This window comes from Prunus mume, linkage group LG3 (assembly GCF_029339155.1).
Source record: "Prunus mume cultivar Tortuosa linkage group LG3, ASM2933915v1, whole genome shotgun sequence".
NCBI classification, from domain to species: Eukaryota; Viridiplantae; Streptophyta; class Magnoliopsida; order Rosales; family Rosaceae; genus Prunus; species Prunus mume.
Window position 1 is genome coordinate 12,629,876 of NC_142700.1, and position 14,377 is coordinate 12,644,252.

The 14,377-nt window shown below is 38.5% G+C and overlaps 2 protein-coding genes and 1 pseudogene across 3 annotated transcripts in view; 2 read left to right on the forward strand and 1 right to left on the reverse strand.

Moving 5' to 3' along the window:
• Positions 1-20: 20 nt before the first annotated feature.
• ABCG10 (ABC-2 type transporter family protein) lies at positions 21-4,493 on the reverse strand. The gene has a single exon (XM_008228297.3). It carries the CDS (start codon positions 2,017-2,019, stop codon positions 199-201), a length of 1,821 nt encoding a protein of 606 aa, XP_008226519.2. The 5' UTR covers positions 2,020-4,493; the 3' UTR covers positions 21-198.
• A 618-nt stretch (positions 4,494-5,111) lies between these two features.
• Positions 5,112-8,352, forward strand: RIP1 (cobalt ion binding protein). Its single transcript, XM_008228296.2, has 4 exons — positions 5,112-5,607; positions 6,629-6,726; positions 6,820-6,885; positions 7,474-8,352. The coding sequence occupies exons 1-4, from the start codon at positions 5,207-5,209 to the stop codon at positions 8,139-8,141; spliced, it is 1,233 nt and encodes a 410-aa protein (XP_008226518.2). The 5' UTR covers positions 5,112-5,206; the 3' UTR covers positions 8,142-8,352.
• Positions 8,353-10,132: 1,780 nt separating this feature from the next.
• The window catches only part of LOC103326082 (tyrosine-sulfated glycopeptide receptor 1 pseudogene), a 50,310-nt pseudogene continuing 46,065 nt past the window's right edge, over positions 10,133-14,377 (forward strand). The window contains exons 1-2 of the transcript XR_016125414.1: positions 10,133-13,443; positions 14,004-14,113. The product of XR_016125414.1 is annotated as a tyrosine-sulfated glycopeptide receptor 1 pseudogene, transcript variant X1 (transcript). The remainder of the gene's footprint in view (positions 13,444-14,003; positions 14,114-14,377) is intronic.

Below are 14,377 nucleotides of genomic sequence, written 5' to 3' on the forward strand. Positions count from 1 at the left end.
ATTTTAAAATTGATCCAAACTGGCACCAATAACGTTCTATGAATCAGGATGTTTTGGATTTGAGTCACCAAACCCAGTTTTGGAACAGAGTAAGCAGTACATGACACAATAGTTTGATCATCCTAAAAAGAATATACAAAAGAATTAAAAGGAGAAATAACATTAACGATTGTATATCCTTGTGTAAGAACTATCTAGCTAGTCTCTGTTTCTGCAGCATCTGTACCACAGAATGAGAAAACAAAGCACTCTATAACCAATTATGAAACCAAACATCACAGCTAAATTGCTCCACTTTTGTGTCTCCCTTAAACCCTGTTGTCTTAAGAATCCATCCCCAAATAGATTGCATCCATCTTTGTCAATTTGTATGCACCTTCTTCTCTGCTCGCCTCCATACTCATTTATTATAAAACACTCAAAAGGGTACTTGAAAAGACTTGAGTAGTGCATGAAAATCCAGTAACTTGGTATGCTATCCTTCGATATGAAGTACCCAGAAAAGAGAAAGAAAGATCCCATGAGCCCTGAAATCAATGAAGTTCCCATGATGAAGTTTGGCACGAGAGCACTGAAACAAGCCACAACAGAATTGGACATCAGAAGAACCATCCAGACCACCAGAGAGAAGTAGAGAAATCCATCAATGTTCCTCCTTAATCCAACCAACCAGTAAACTGGAGTGGAATATAGAAGACCAACCATGAAAAGAAAAGGAAGAAATATGAGGGTGTTTGCTATAACATAGGAGGAAACTCTATAAGCTCCTTTGGAAGTCTCACTCATTAGAATTCTTCTCTCTTGTAAGAAAATTGGTAAGCCTTCTGTTGTGGAAGATAGCAAGAAAGTGAGGCTGAAGGCAAAAAATCCAGTTTGGGTTTGTAAGGCAATGCTTCCTTTTTCCCTGCCAACATTTAAGAAAATGGTCCCAAGTACCAACCCAGCTACCAAGGCTTGTATGACTCTTGTGACAAACAGTTGCTTGGTTCTAAATATGTTGCTGCAAAATCTTTGTCCTAGTATAACAACTTCCTCGAGTCGAGAATTAGGGTAGATTAGAAGCTTTCCTTCCAAATTGTGAGAGCATACAAGCCTTTCTTGCAAAGGGAAAGGATGGATGTTCAAGGTTTCTGAAGTTGGTGTACCATCCAAGCTGCCGATAACATCAATGGCGAATTCGAGTAGATTAACATGGTTGGGGATGCAATGGCCAGCAGAATTGAGTCTTTGTTGGAGAAGATGCAATGATCCATTATGCATGACAGTGCCATTGGAAAGCAGAATAATGCGGTCGAATATCTCTAGGATTCGAAAACCAGGTTGGTGAATGGTCAGAACAATAGTCTTGCCTTGATTGACAACCATAGTTTTGAGCAAGGACACTACATGGAAAGCTGAGGCAGAATCCAGCCCTGAAGTTGGTTCATCAATCAAAATCACACCTGGATCATGAACTAAATCAACTCCAATTGAAACTCTGCGCCTTTCCCCACCCGAAATGCCATTATTGGATCCCCAACCAATTCTTGAAGCTGCAACATGCTCCAACCCAAGCTCCTTCATCAGCTGTCTCACTTTAGATGCAGCCTCTTTTCTCCCACCATGAAGCCTTAGCAGAGCACTAAACATGAGTGTTTCTTCAACTGTAAGTAATGGGAATAGGGCATCATCTTGTGTGACATATCCCGATATTCTCCGAAAACTTTTGGTGTCCATAGGCTGATCATTAACCAGCACTTGACCACAAACTTTCTTTGGAGATATCTTCCCAGCAAGAATCTCTAGCAGTGTGGTTTTTCCAGCCCCACTAGGACCCGCAATTGCAGTGATCTCTACAGGCCTTGCTTCACAGTTTACATCCTTCAAAATGAAACTTGGAACCCTCCTTGAAGTAGCACAGCACACAAACTTCATTTCATCAAATTGGGTACATAATTTGTAGCCCAGATTTCTTGTTTCAATTCTGTATGGTGTTGTTATCTGGCCACCAGAAACCGGCATTGTCACTGGCAATTCCATGGAGCAGAAGAGTGAAAGGGGAGAGAGAAATGGGATATTTTGTGGGCTTGTGTGAGGAAATGGAAGAGATGAGCTAACACACCAAATTGGGTGTTGCTGCACAAGTTAAGCTCAGAGAAGAAGCCAGCTTTGATATTTTTGTGATGCATGGGGGGCTTAGGTAGTTTGAGATAACATGTATTTGACTTGGTGTTGCTCTCTTTTTTTCTATGTTCTTGTTGGCAAACATAACTTCTGATGGGGTTTGGAGAGTTGGAGGAGGGCTTAAAGAAAACCAAAGAAAGAAAGTACATAATTCACATTGGGAAGTTTTTTCAGGTAAGCTGATTATTGACTGTGTAGGGTTGGTGTTGGTTGCTCGGCAGTTTGGTGGGAAATTTGCTAATTTGACCAATTCGGCAATTACAACAATAGAGTTGCCAACTTTGGTTTCCTGGGCCTTAGCCAAACTACCATAAGAAGATCAAGCTTGTGCACTTTCTACTATTGGCTAACTTCTATCTATCTCATGCTTATTGGAAGACAACGAAAATTCCATTAAGAAAAATAATTTAGGGATTTTTTTTTTCTAATAAAATTATACAAATTTCAACTCTCTAACGTAACATTAGATTTCCCAACAAATTAAAAAAAAGAAAATTAAAACAAATAAAACATAAGTGAATTAATCATGAGTTTTTCTATTTAAACCCCGCAATTCTCTTTGTTCATCCCATATTCTAAGTTCACCCCAACTTGTAATTCAAATTTTCACAATTTCTAAGAAAACCCCATTATCTTCCCAAATTACCCCTAAATACACACTCATAAAACAAAATAAAAATAAAAAACTCATCAACCTCTAAAGTTGGATGACATTTTTTGTCTTTTTATACAATAATAAAAATTAAGAGCTTAATGATTTAAATATTGGGGTGAGCACAAAAAAAGTGAAGGGTTTAAATAGAAAAACTCTTAATCATCTATGGCAACTTGCCAGCAGATAGTAATTTGATATGAAATGGTTAATGATTTTGCAATGATCTCAATTAGCTATGAAATGGATGATAATTTTGCAATTTGATAGAATTACTGCTAGAATCTTGAGAAGACTTATCAAATAAAAGTTCGCGTTGCAGGTATGGAAACACCATGAGAGGGGGCAGCTGGTGGAGTTAGTAGACACAGCATTGAATGGAATATTCAATGTTGAGGAGGCTTGCAGATTCCTAAAGATTGGCTTACTCTGCACTTATGACATGCCCAAGCTCCGACGATCCATGTCTACTGTTGTTGAGATGCTGACAGGTGAAAGAGATGTGAATGAGGAGAAGATATCCAAACCAGTACTGCTTTCTGAATTCATGGATCAAGACAGAAGGCCATAGAGATAAGGCCAACGCAAGACCTTCATCTTACACGGTATCTGCCTCAGGGAGGTTCATCAATACATCATCTTCATCAGAAAACATAACTGCTTCATTTGCTACTATGACCTTCAATTCTGTGTACGACCGAAACAATCAGGACAGACAGAATCTCTTTTTGGTTATTGTCTGGTTTGATTGATCATCCTAAAAAGAATATACAAAAGAATTTAAAGGAGAAATAACATTAACAATTGTATATCCTTGTGTAAGAACTATCTAGCCAGTTTCTGTTTCTGCAGCATCTGCACCACAGAATGAGAAAACAAAGCACTCTATAGCCCTCTTGTCTTAAGAATCCATCCCCAAATAGATTGCATCCATCTTTGTCAATCTGTATGCACCGTCTTCCCTGCACGTCTCCACACTCATTTATCATAAAACACTCAAAAGGGTACTTAGTACCAACCCAGCTACCAAGGCTTGTATGACTCTTGTGACAAACAGTTGCTTGGTTCTAAATATGTTGCTGCAAAATCTTTTTCCTAGTATAACAACTTGCTCAAGTTGAGAATTCGGGTAGATTAGAAGCTTTTCTTCCAAATTGTGTGAGCATACAAGCCTTTCTTGTAAAGGGAAAGGATGGCTGTTCAAGGCTTCGGAAGTTTGTGTACCATCCAAGCTATCGGTAACATGAATTACGAGTTTGAGCAGATTAACATGGTTGGGAATGCAATGGCCAGCGGAATTGAGCATTTGTTGGAGAAGATGCAGTGATCCATTATGCATGACTGTCCCATTGGAAAACAGAATAATTTAGGATTGGAAAACCAGGTTGGTGAATGGTCAGAACAAGTCTTGCCTTGATACATGAAAAGCTGAGGCAGAATCCAGCCCTGAAGTTGGTTCATCAATCAAAATCACAGCTGGATCATGAAATAAATCAACTCCAATTGAAACTCTGCGCCTTTCCCTACCCGAAATGCCATTGTTTGATTTTCAACCAATTCTTGAAGCTGCAACAAGCTCCAGCCCAAAGCTCCTTCATCAGTTGTCTTACTTTAGATGCAGTGCAGCCTCTTTTCTCCCACCAGGAAGCCTTAGCAGAGCACTAATCATTTTTGTTTCTTCTAATTAAAAAAAGAAGAAGAAGATATATATAAAGAATTAAAAAAAATAATTTCATTTTATTTTCTTCTAATAAAAAAAAAAAAATTTCACTCATGCAACATTAGATTCCACAACAAATGATAAAAAATACACCTTAAGTGAACTAATTTGAGAAAGGAAAAAAGTTCGCTCCTTAGAGCATCTTCAATCGATATGTTAAATTGTCACATAGACATGAAATGACAAAAATTAAAGATTAAAATTGCTTCAACCGAGTAGTCAAATCCTATATGGATTTGAAAGTTGTAAAAGATGTCAAAAATAACATATCAATGTTACTTGGATGGCAGGGCTTCAAACTCGTTGGAAGACTTTGTGTTAGGCAAGCCAAATCCGAGCGGAAATTAATCCTACCTAACAAATTTAATATTTTGCATTTGATCCTTCTCAATTTTAATGAGCCAAGTCAATATGCCAGTAAAAAACTAAAATTTACATTTAAAAAAAAATAATTTTTATATTAGTAATTGATTAAATTAGAAATAAAACGATAATAAGAGACATTTCGAAAATCAAATGCCGTCTGATCTGCTGAAAATGAAGAGGTATTTAAGAACCACAGTCACTCAGTACACTGCTATTATAAAACCTTCGCAAAAACCCTAACACCCTTATCTCCTACTCTCGCTCTAGGGTTTATCTCAGAGCCCCAAACCTCTTCGCGATCAACCATGGCGACCCATTTCTTCTCTCGCTCTCTTCCCAAAACGCTAGCCATGAGCTCCTTCCTATCTCGCTCTCTATCCACGGCCACCTCCGCTGCTTTCCTATCCACCGCCCAATCTCGCTCTTCTCTCTCTCTGTTCCACCGCCTTCGTCCCCTTGCTGGATTCGTCGCCTCCGCCGGTAAGCTATCTCCTGCGTCCGTCCGGTGCTTTTCGACCAACTCGACGACGTCGTCGCTTAGAGATCCAAACCCTAACTGGTCGAACCGGCCTCCCAAGGAGACGATCCTCCTCGATGGGTGTGACTTTGAGCACTGGCTGGTTGTCATGGATCCGCCTGAGGGTGATATCACCAGGGATGAGATCATCGATAGCTACATCAAGACCCTAGCTGCGGTCGTCGGAAGGTAATTGCGATTGTTTAATTTTTTTTAATTGATCATTTTTATTTGTTAAATGTTTGTTTGGATTATGAGAAATTGATGGGACGGAAATGAAATGAAGTTTATATATTTTCTGCTAATTTTTTGTTTTTTTAGAAATTACCAGCAGATAATATACATATGTATGTCTTTGTTTGTGGTAAACAATATCTTTTAATTTAAAGAATATAACTTTTATTTTATAATCACTTCTTAATTCTGTATTGGGGTTAATGTTTGGGTTAGGTTGATTTCTGTTGAATAGTGGAACTTTTGGCTGTTCCTTCTATCATCTGATTTTATTTTGTTTTCTCAAATTATCTTTGTTGTGCTAGAAATTTGATTTATATTAGAGCATTCTTTTTGCAAAGGTATTATTGACTTAATTTCTTCGTATAGCATTTCACTAAGGCATAGTTTAGGTCTATGTAGATTAGCTTTCTGCAGCTTTCTATAGATTAGCTTTTGGTAGTTTCTATTGCTCTTTGTCATTGGTCCGAGGGCCCTATGGCTCTCTTAGCCACGTTTCTTTCTTGTATCCTTCTTGTCTTTGGCAATATATTATCCTTTCTTTTCAAAAAAATGTTTCACTAAAGTTATATTGTTCGTCTATATTAGCTGCGTAGTATGGGATTACAAATCTTGGTGATTGGCATTGTGGTTGGTAGTTCTCCAGAAAAGAAAAACTCCCAACTCCTTATGGGGCCTGTAGTCTTTAAAATCGGACCTGTAATAACTCTATATCATGGGCATAATGATCTGATGTATATAGCATGGTTTTGATCACTTTTACATACTAAATTTTAGATAGATTGATATCTTTGATGTTTCAACAAGTACCTGCAATGGTATCATATACATCAATTATTAATGTTGCCTGAAATTTATACTTTGTACTAACTACCACACGAAACCAACTATGGTATAAAAGATATGATCACTCTCTAATGTAGTTCACATTGCTTGTATTAATTGATTGATGCATTTGTTTGTGTCTCAACTACAGTGAGGAAGAAGCAAGGATGAAGATCTACTCAGTTTCAACTAGGTGCTATTATGCATTTGGGGCACTTGTGTCTGAAGAGACTTCGTACAAAATCAAAGGTACTTCTGCTTCTATTGCTTGGGCTTTTGGTTGTTTTTGTTTTTTTTGTTTTTTTTAAGTGTGTCCGGGTTCTCATTTCTGTATTATTCCAGAATTGCCTAAAGTGCGGTGGGTACTTCCTGATTCTTACTTGGATGTTAAGAACAAAGATTATGGAGGTAAGAATATTCTCATTTCTTCCAATTGCAGTGAAAAAGTTAAAGTGTTTGTAGCATTTGAATCAATTAAGTTATAAACTTATAAGTACGATTGCTTAATCTGTTGGGGCAGTCATTGCCATGGTTTTAATTCTTTTTCTACTTTTTTTCTCCTGGGAAATGATATTGTGGGGTAATTAGCTAACTGGAGTTATGATTTGGACTTAGGCATCTGCTATTTTGGGAATCTCTTAGTTGGGTCAGGTCTCTAAAGCCTGTTTGATTTTTATTTCTAATTCTGTGTAGTTGCTTCTGGGGTGCATTGCCCTCCCCACCCCAGTTCACAAAAGGTTTTGGTCTCTAGAATTCGATGATGAAAATTTTCCTCTTAGGCAGTCAATGTTAGCCTTGGAAGTTCGCATAATTGCTTTTTGAATGCTGTGTATGATAGTAGTTGCCTTTTTAATACTGATATTATAGTAATCTTAAACTGCCATTCTGTTGTACATTGTCTACCTGTTTATTCATTTCTTTTCAATTAGTTTTTCGGCAATAAAGTATTCATTTATACATGATTGTCTGCTTTCTTGTTATTTTTTGTTTTTGCAGGAGAACCTTTTATTAATGGTGAAGCAGTACCATATGATCCCAAATACCATGAGGAATGGATAAGAAACAATAGCCGAGCAAACGAGAGAAACAGACGCAATGACAGACCTCGAAATTATGACAGATCAAGGAACTTTGATAGGAGGAGGGAAAATATGCAGAACCGAGATTTTCAGAACAGGGGTCAGCCTCCTATGCCTAATCAAGCTGGGCAAAATCCTGGGCCTAACATGCCTGGACCTGCCAACAACATGAGGACTCCCAACAATATGGGCCCCCCGCCCCCCAATGCGGGTCCAATGCCTCCCCACAACAACATGGGTCCAAACTACAGTAATGTGCAGCAGCCAAACAACTGGAGTGGTGGGCAGCCCAACAACAATAGCAATCAGATGCCTCATAATTATAATCAGATGCCGCCGCCACCGCCTAACTACAATCAGATGCCCCCCAACAACATGGGAGGTGTGCCACCAAACAACATGGGAGGTGTGCCACCAAACAACATGAGGGGGATGCCACCAAACAACATGGGAGGAGTGCCCCCACCACCAAATAACATGGGAGGTCCACCGCCTAATGCAGGATGGGGGAGTCCTGGGCAATACCAAGATAACTACACACCAGGCAGGGACAATGGAGGCATACCCGGTACAAACCGTTACTGAGCTTGAGGCTACGTCACCATGAGTCTTGTAGGCATGTTGTAGATAAGCAAGGAGGCTGCTCGAGATGGGCTGTAGGTTTTTTATGTCACCGGTGTGGAATGATATTTTGTTTGGCTTATTGCTGGGTACGAACCTGGTTGCCTTTTTATCTGAATATGATTACACTTTCAGGGTCGAATCTGATTGGATTAATCGTATCTTTGCTTTGCTACTTGGTACTAGTCATGTCATGTCATGTAGTGCACATATTTGCAGAAAGCAGAAGACTGTTTAATGAAACCACTATGATAGGGCAATGCTCTCTTATTTTTCATCGATTAGTCATCCTCCTAATCAATTGAACGATCTAAACAAAACTCAAAAAGCAATTATATGTATAATTTTTTCTCAGTGCTTGTGCTTGTGCTTGGCTTAGTAACTTAAATACAGGAACAATGGTGAATACAACCCAATTCACTTCATCATTAGTTCATTCATCCCAGTCAACAATACAAACAAAACCCACAACAAATAAATTAGTCTCTCTCAGTCTCAGTGCTTCTGCTTGCGGCTTGCTTTAGTAACTTAAAGACAAGAACAAGCGATCAGAACCCATTTGAGCTCATCACCAACTCATCCAATTTCACATGCCAGTCAAACCCAAATTAAGAGCAATTATTTAGAAGCAAGGTTAGTGAAAAATATTCATCCCATGTGCATCTTTTTAGTGTTTTTTGCTGTGATTTCTCACTAATTATTTTTGGGAAGCTCTCCAAGTTGAAATTTCTGGCCCTTGATTTCAACAATTTACAAGGTTCTTTGCCCTCATCTTTGATGAATTTCACAAACCTTGTAGAACTACACTTGGGATCCAATCCAACAACTTGGAAGGAGATATCTGCGTGCTTGATTTTTCCAGACTTGGTCAATAACTTTACTGGTACGTTTCCAATAAGCATTTACTCTTGTAGGTCCCTGAAAGCAATTCAATTGACTTCAAGTCATAACTGCATTGCTTTCAAGCTAACTATAAGAAAATCAAAAAATTAGATGCAACTTTCACAGAACTGCCTTTTAGCTTGCAGCTTGCTCGAAATTACAGAACTGCTATCTTCCACTACAAATGCGACATCCAAACACTCGTCTCCTAGAATTATTCTTCACAACTCAACACAATACACTTGTTCCTGGTGGGGCTCATTTTATAGCTATCAATATATTTAGCAAGTAGTTGTTAAGTTGTGCCCGCTCAGAGGGTTCAACATTATTGCTCTACCAAGAAACTTTATTATAGCAGTTGCCTTCTTGTGGGGCAAACAACTTGGAATAAATGACTATCCTCCAATTTTGAATTTTCTTAGAAGAATCATCAACAAGAAAACAACTTTGAACTTGGACTTTAAGTGACTAACATGGAAGATGTGCTCGCTGGTATCAGTTATCAGCTGCCTTAAAAATAACGTTAATGTATAATGTCGGATCAGGCTTGACTGGCATTGTCACTCTCAGGCCATATCAATCTGGCAAGAAAAATAACACCATATATCTTCCAAAGTCCTTGAAAAATTGTCATTTTTTTGAAAGAAAACACCAATGAGGGAAAGTACGCGTCAAACATTGGGTGGCTGGCTGTATTTATGTCAATACAAGTTTCAAATTACAAGCTGTTCCTAATTCTGTGGAGATAAGATACTCAAACGACAAAGATGAGTTCTTAGAAGAATCATCAGCAAGAAAAACAACTTTGAACTTGGACTTTGAGTGATTAACATGGAAGATGAGCTGGTATCAGTTATCAGTTGCCTTAAAAATAAAAGAAAAACATATTCCAGTTTGAATTCAACAAGGATTCTGTTCACATATATCACGGTCAAGTCCTCTTCTGGTGGCCCAAAGGTTTCAATATCAATAATTTGCATTCAGTGGTTGTTGTTTCCCGACTTATCAATTTGCATTGTGTGGTGGTGGTTTGCATCGTTTTCAAGCATGGTTGTTCTTATACATATAACTACATGTGAGCAACGGCACATACACAAAGCAACATGCTAGTGCAAGCTTATAACCTAATGGCTCATGGCTTATTTCTCTTCCTCTTACTCTCTTGCATTATATCTACAAATATTCATGCATGCAAAGAAACTGACCACAGCTCCCTCCTATTCTTTGCCTCCAATCTATCTTCTCCTCCTTTAAATTGGACATCCATTGATTGCTGTCGTTGGAAGGGCATCACTTGTGATCAAGATGGTTGGGTCACCCGTTTGCTCTTGCCTTCCAAAGGGCTCAAAGGAGATATCTCTCCCTTTCCACTTGCATATCTCACACATCTCACCCACTTGAACCTTTCCCACAATTCACTATATGGTTCACTTGAAACTCAGTTCTTCTTTTCTTTGAATCAACTCGAGATCCTTGATTTGAGCTATAACTGTCTTTTTGGAGAGCTACCACTTTCTCTATCGTCCAGCAATATCCGGATAGTCGATTTGTCCAGCAATCACTTCTCTGGTGCAATTCCATCTTCATTATTCCAACAAGCAAGCAACTTGACTAGTTTCAATGTTAGCAACAATAGCTTCACAGGGTGTGTCCCATCCTCTATTTGTCTCCAACATTCTTCTCCCTTCCTTAGGCTATTGGATTTTTCTTCCAATTTATTCAATGGCAGCCTTGCTCCTGGGTTAGGGAAGTGTTCTGAACTGCAGGTTTTTCGTGCCAATCACAATAACCTCTCAGGATTACTTCCAGAAGATATCTATAATGCTACCAAACTGGAAGAAATTGCATTACCTCTCAATTCACTACATGGAGCCATTAGTGGTAAAATTGTCAACCTCACCAACCTTGCCATCCTTGACCTTTCCTCTAATCATTTTGGCGGCAAGCTTCCTCACAATTTGGGGAAGCTTTCCAGGTTGAAGTTTGTGACCTTAGATTTCAACAATTTAGAAGGTGTGTTGCCCCCATCTTTGATGAATTGCACAAACCTTGTCGAACTGCGTTTGGGAAACAACCACTTGGAAGGAGATATCTCTGTGCTTAATTTCTCAAGACTGAGTCAACTTACTAAACTTGACCTACGGATCAATAACTTCACTGGTACGGTTCCAGTAAGCCTTTACTCATGTAGGTTCCTAAAAGCCATTCGGTTGACTGGAAATAATCTAAAGGGACAAATACAAGCTGAGATAGTTTCATTGAAATCCTTGTCCTTCCTCTCGCTTGGTTACAACCGATTCACCAACCTCACAGGGGCAATGAAGATATTGATGAGTTGCAAAAGTCTTCACGCACTCTTGCTTAGCGGTTCCTTTGTGGGTGAGGGAATGCCATCTGATGATGACATGGTTGATTTTGATGGATTCCAAAATCTTCGGCTCTTGGGTTTGGTTCGTTCTAACCTCACTGGTAAAATACCTTTTTGGTTATCAAAGCTCAAGAACATAGAGATCTTGGCTCTGGGTTTTAATCAAATCACAGGGCCGATTCCAAGTTGGTTGGGGACTCTTCCTAGACTATTTTATATAAGCTTGTCACACAACCAAATTTCAGGTAAATTTCCACAGCAACTTTGTCGACTACCAAGGTTGCTTCATGAACCAATTGCATCTCAAGGAGACAATTATGAATTTGAATTTCCTGTCTACAGCAGCAGCATCAGCATAACCGCAAATCAAACTTTTCTATCACAAAAATTGTATTTTTTTCCAGCAACGATAGACTTCTCTACGAATAACATTGTTGGTGATATACCCACGGAGATCAGCCAATTGCATCTTCTCTACACGTTGAGTCTTGACTCCAACAACTTCTCCGGTGTCATTCCAGACCAAATATCTAACCTAAAAAATTTAGAGGTTTTGAACCTCTCCATGAATCACTTGTCTGGAATAATCCCATCGTCATTGGCGAGCCTTAATTTCTTAAAAGAATTTAATGTCTCATATAATAACCTTGAAGGATCGATACCAACAGGCACCCAGCTCCAAAGCTTCGAAGTTTCTGCGTTTGAGGGGAACCCAAAACTTTGTGGTGCGCCACTTCCAAAGTGTGAACCAAATAAGGGCATTGATGCAAATAACAAGAACAACAAAGACGTGCTCAATTGGCTTCATCAACTTCCATGGTTTTATATCTTTGCAGCATTGGGGTTTATAGTGGGATTTTGGGGAGTTTGTGGTTGTTTAATTATTAACAAGACTTGGAGATATGCATATTTTCGATTGATAAACAATGTACAAGATAGGCTCCTCTATGTGATGATAACAGTCCCCCTCAACAGGATGGACAGAAGACTTCGAGGCTAGATATATATTATTAATATTGTACTTTTTATTTTGCATTTTCAGTTTGCTTTTAATTTTTTTTCTTTTTCTTCGTCTTCATTTCTGGTCATGACAGATTCACCTGATAAAATTTTCACATAAAAACACTGCATTGTCGTCGGATGGACCTCTTCTATGAAGTGATAGGACCTATCCATCCTTTCTATTTCATTGCAATAGTTTAGATTCTATTTCCCGTAAAGCTAGGATACGGTTATCCTTTTGGTATCATCCAGAATCATTTATAAGTACTAATAGCTGGTACAGAGAGGGGTCATGAATGCCTTTCCTTTAATTTGCTTCTTTGTTTTCCTTTTCTGAATCTGCGAACCTATCATGAAGCCCTGAAAGAAAACAACTGAATTTAAAATCCGCCAAACGTTTAAAAAAGAAGAAGAAAAAGACTTAAAAACCAAAGACTTAAAATTGAAATGAAAATTCATTTTTACCCAAAAAAAAAAAGAAGAAAAGAAAATTCATGACTTGCAGCCAACGCCGAAAAAATAAAGCAGACGGCGGAGCTTTGGGGACTGGGGGGCCCGCTAATTCTTCTCCATTCATTTCTCTTCTCCTCTTCTTCAGATTCTTCTGTGCGAGAAGTTGAGTATTGAGAAAGATCACGACCTGTTTTTGGTCTGAAACTGAAATGGGTCGGATCATATCGAACTCGGCCAGAACCCAATACTTTATATTACAAATGTTGGGCCAGAACCGACCCAGTTCTGGCCCAATTTGCAGAAAAAAGCTTATCTTTTGAGACTTTGATTAGAATGCAGAGAATTGGAGAGCTGAAAATGGCGAAGAAATTGTTGAACGTTGCTATTATTTTCTGGGCATAGGTAATTTCTACTTCTTCTTTCTATTGTTGTTGAAGGCTGTATTTATGAATTTGATGTGTGGGTGGAGCTGAAAGACTAATTGTTGATGCGGCTGGGCATAAGTTCACGTTTTCACTGCAGACAATGACAAAAATCGATGCTCTGAGGAGACCGTTTCTGGTGTGTGTGCTTTCTCTGTTTCAATTTTATGTTTGATTTTATGGATTCATGGCATCTGTGTAAAATAGTAGTGGGGTTTACTTGAGGTTGGATTGTGTATGGTACAAAACATCGAACAAGAGTAACTCTGTTTTTTCTTTTTCATATGTAAGTTTGTTTGAAAGTTGAATGAAAGATTTACATGATGACCTACTTTACAATAAAATGTTGAAAATGACAGTTTCAAGTCGTCTTGGTGTGTATACTCTGACGGAAACAGGATTAGAAACACAGACCTGCTATAGGAACTTCATCAAACAGGGTACTTCATAGATAATGGATGCTACACCGTGGGATTGGAAGATGGTATATACATAGTGAGAACAAACATGTCAAATTTTATTTTCTTTCCTTGTCCTTATTTCTCAGTTTCGCAGTGTTCAACCGTCATTTAAAATCAGTGCATTGTTTGATGTTTTAATGTCATTTGGTTTCCCTGTATCTTTCCTGTTACTGTATATGGTGCTTTCCTACCCTTACGTATATTCTATCGTCTTCATGCTTTGTGTGCATTTCTGCAGTGCCTTTTTGTTGCTCTCCGTGTGCTGGTCCTGTGGCCATCATTTGATGTGATACTAGCAGATCAGGTTTCTGTTGTCATCCCAATGCTAAGCTTAAGAAGACAACAAAGGTATTTGCACCTATTTGATATCATGTTGTTTAATATGTTACATCTTTATGTCCTGGTTTTGTTTTATTGTCATTTTCCAGATTTATTGCTAGCTCAAATAATCCAAACACACACACACACACACACACACACACACACTATTTTGAGGAGTACATATAGGAAACCTTTAGATTTCATAGAAGAAATGACAACTGGTCTGATTCCATATCTTGGCTTTATCATATTTATCTGATGTGTCTTGTGCACCTTTTTAGTGTTCTTTTG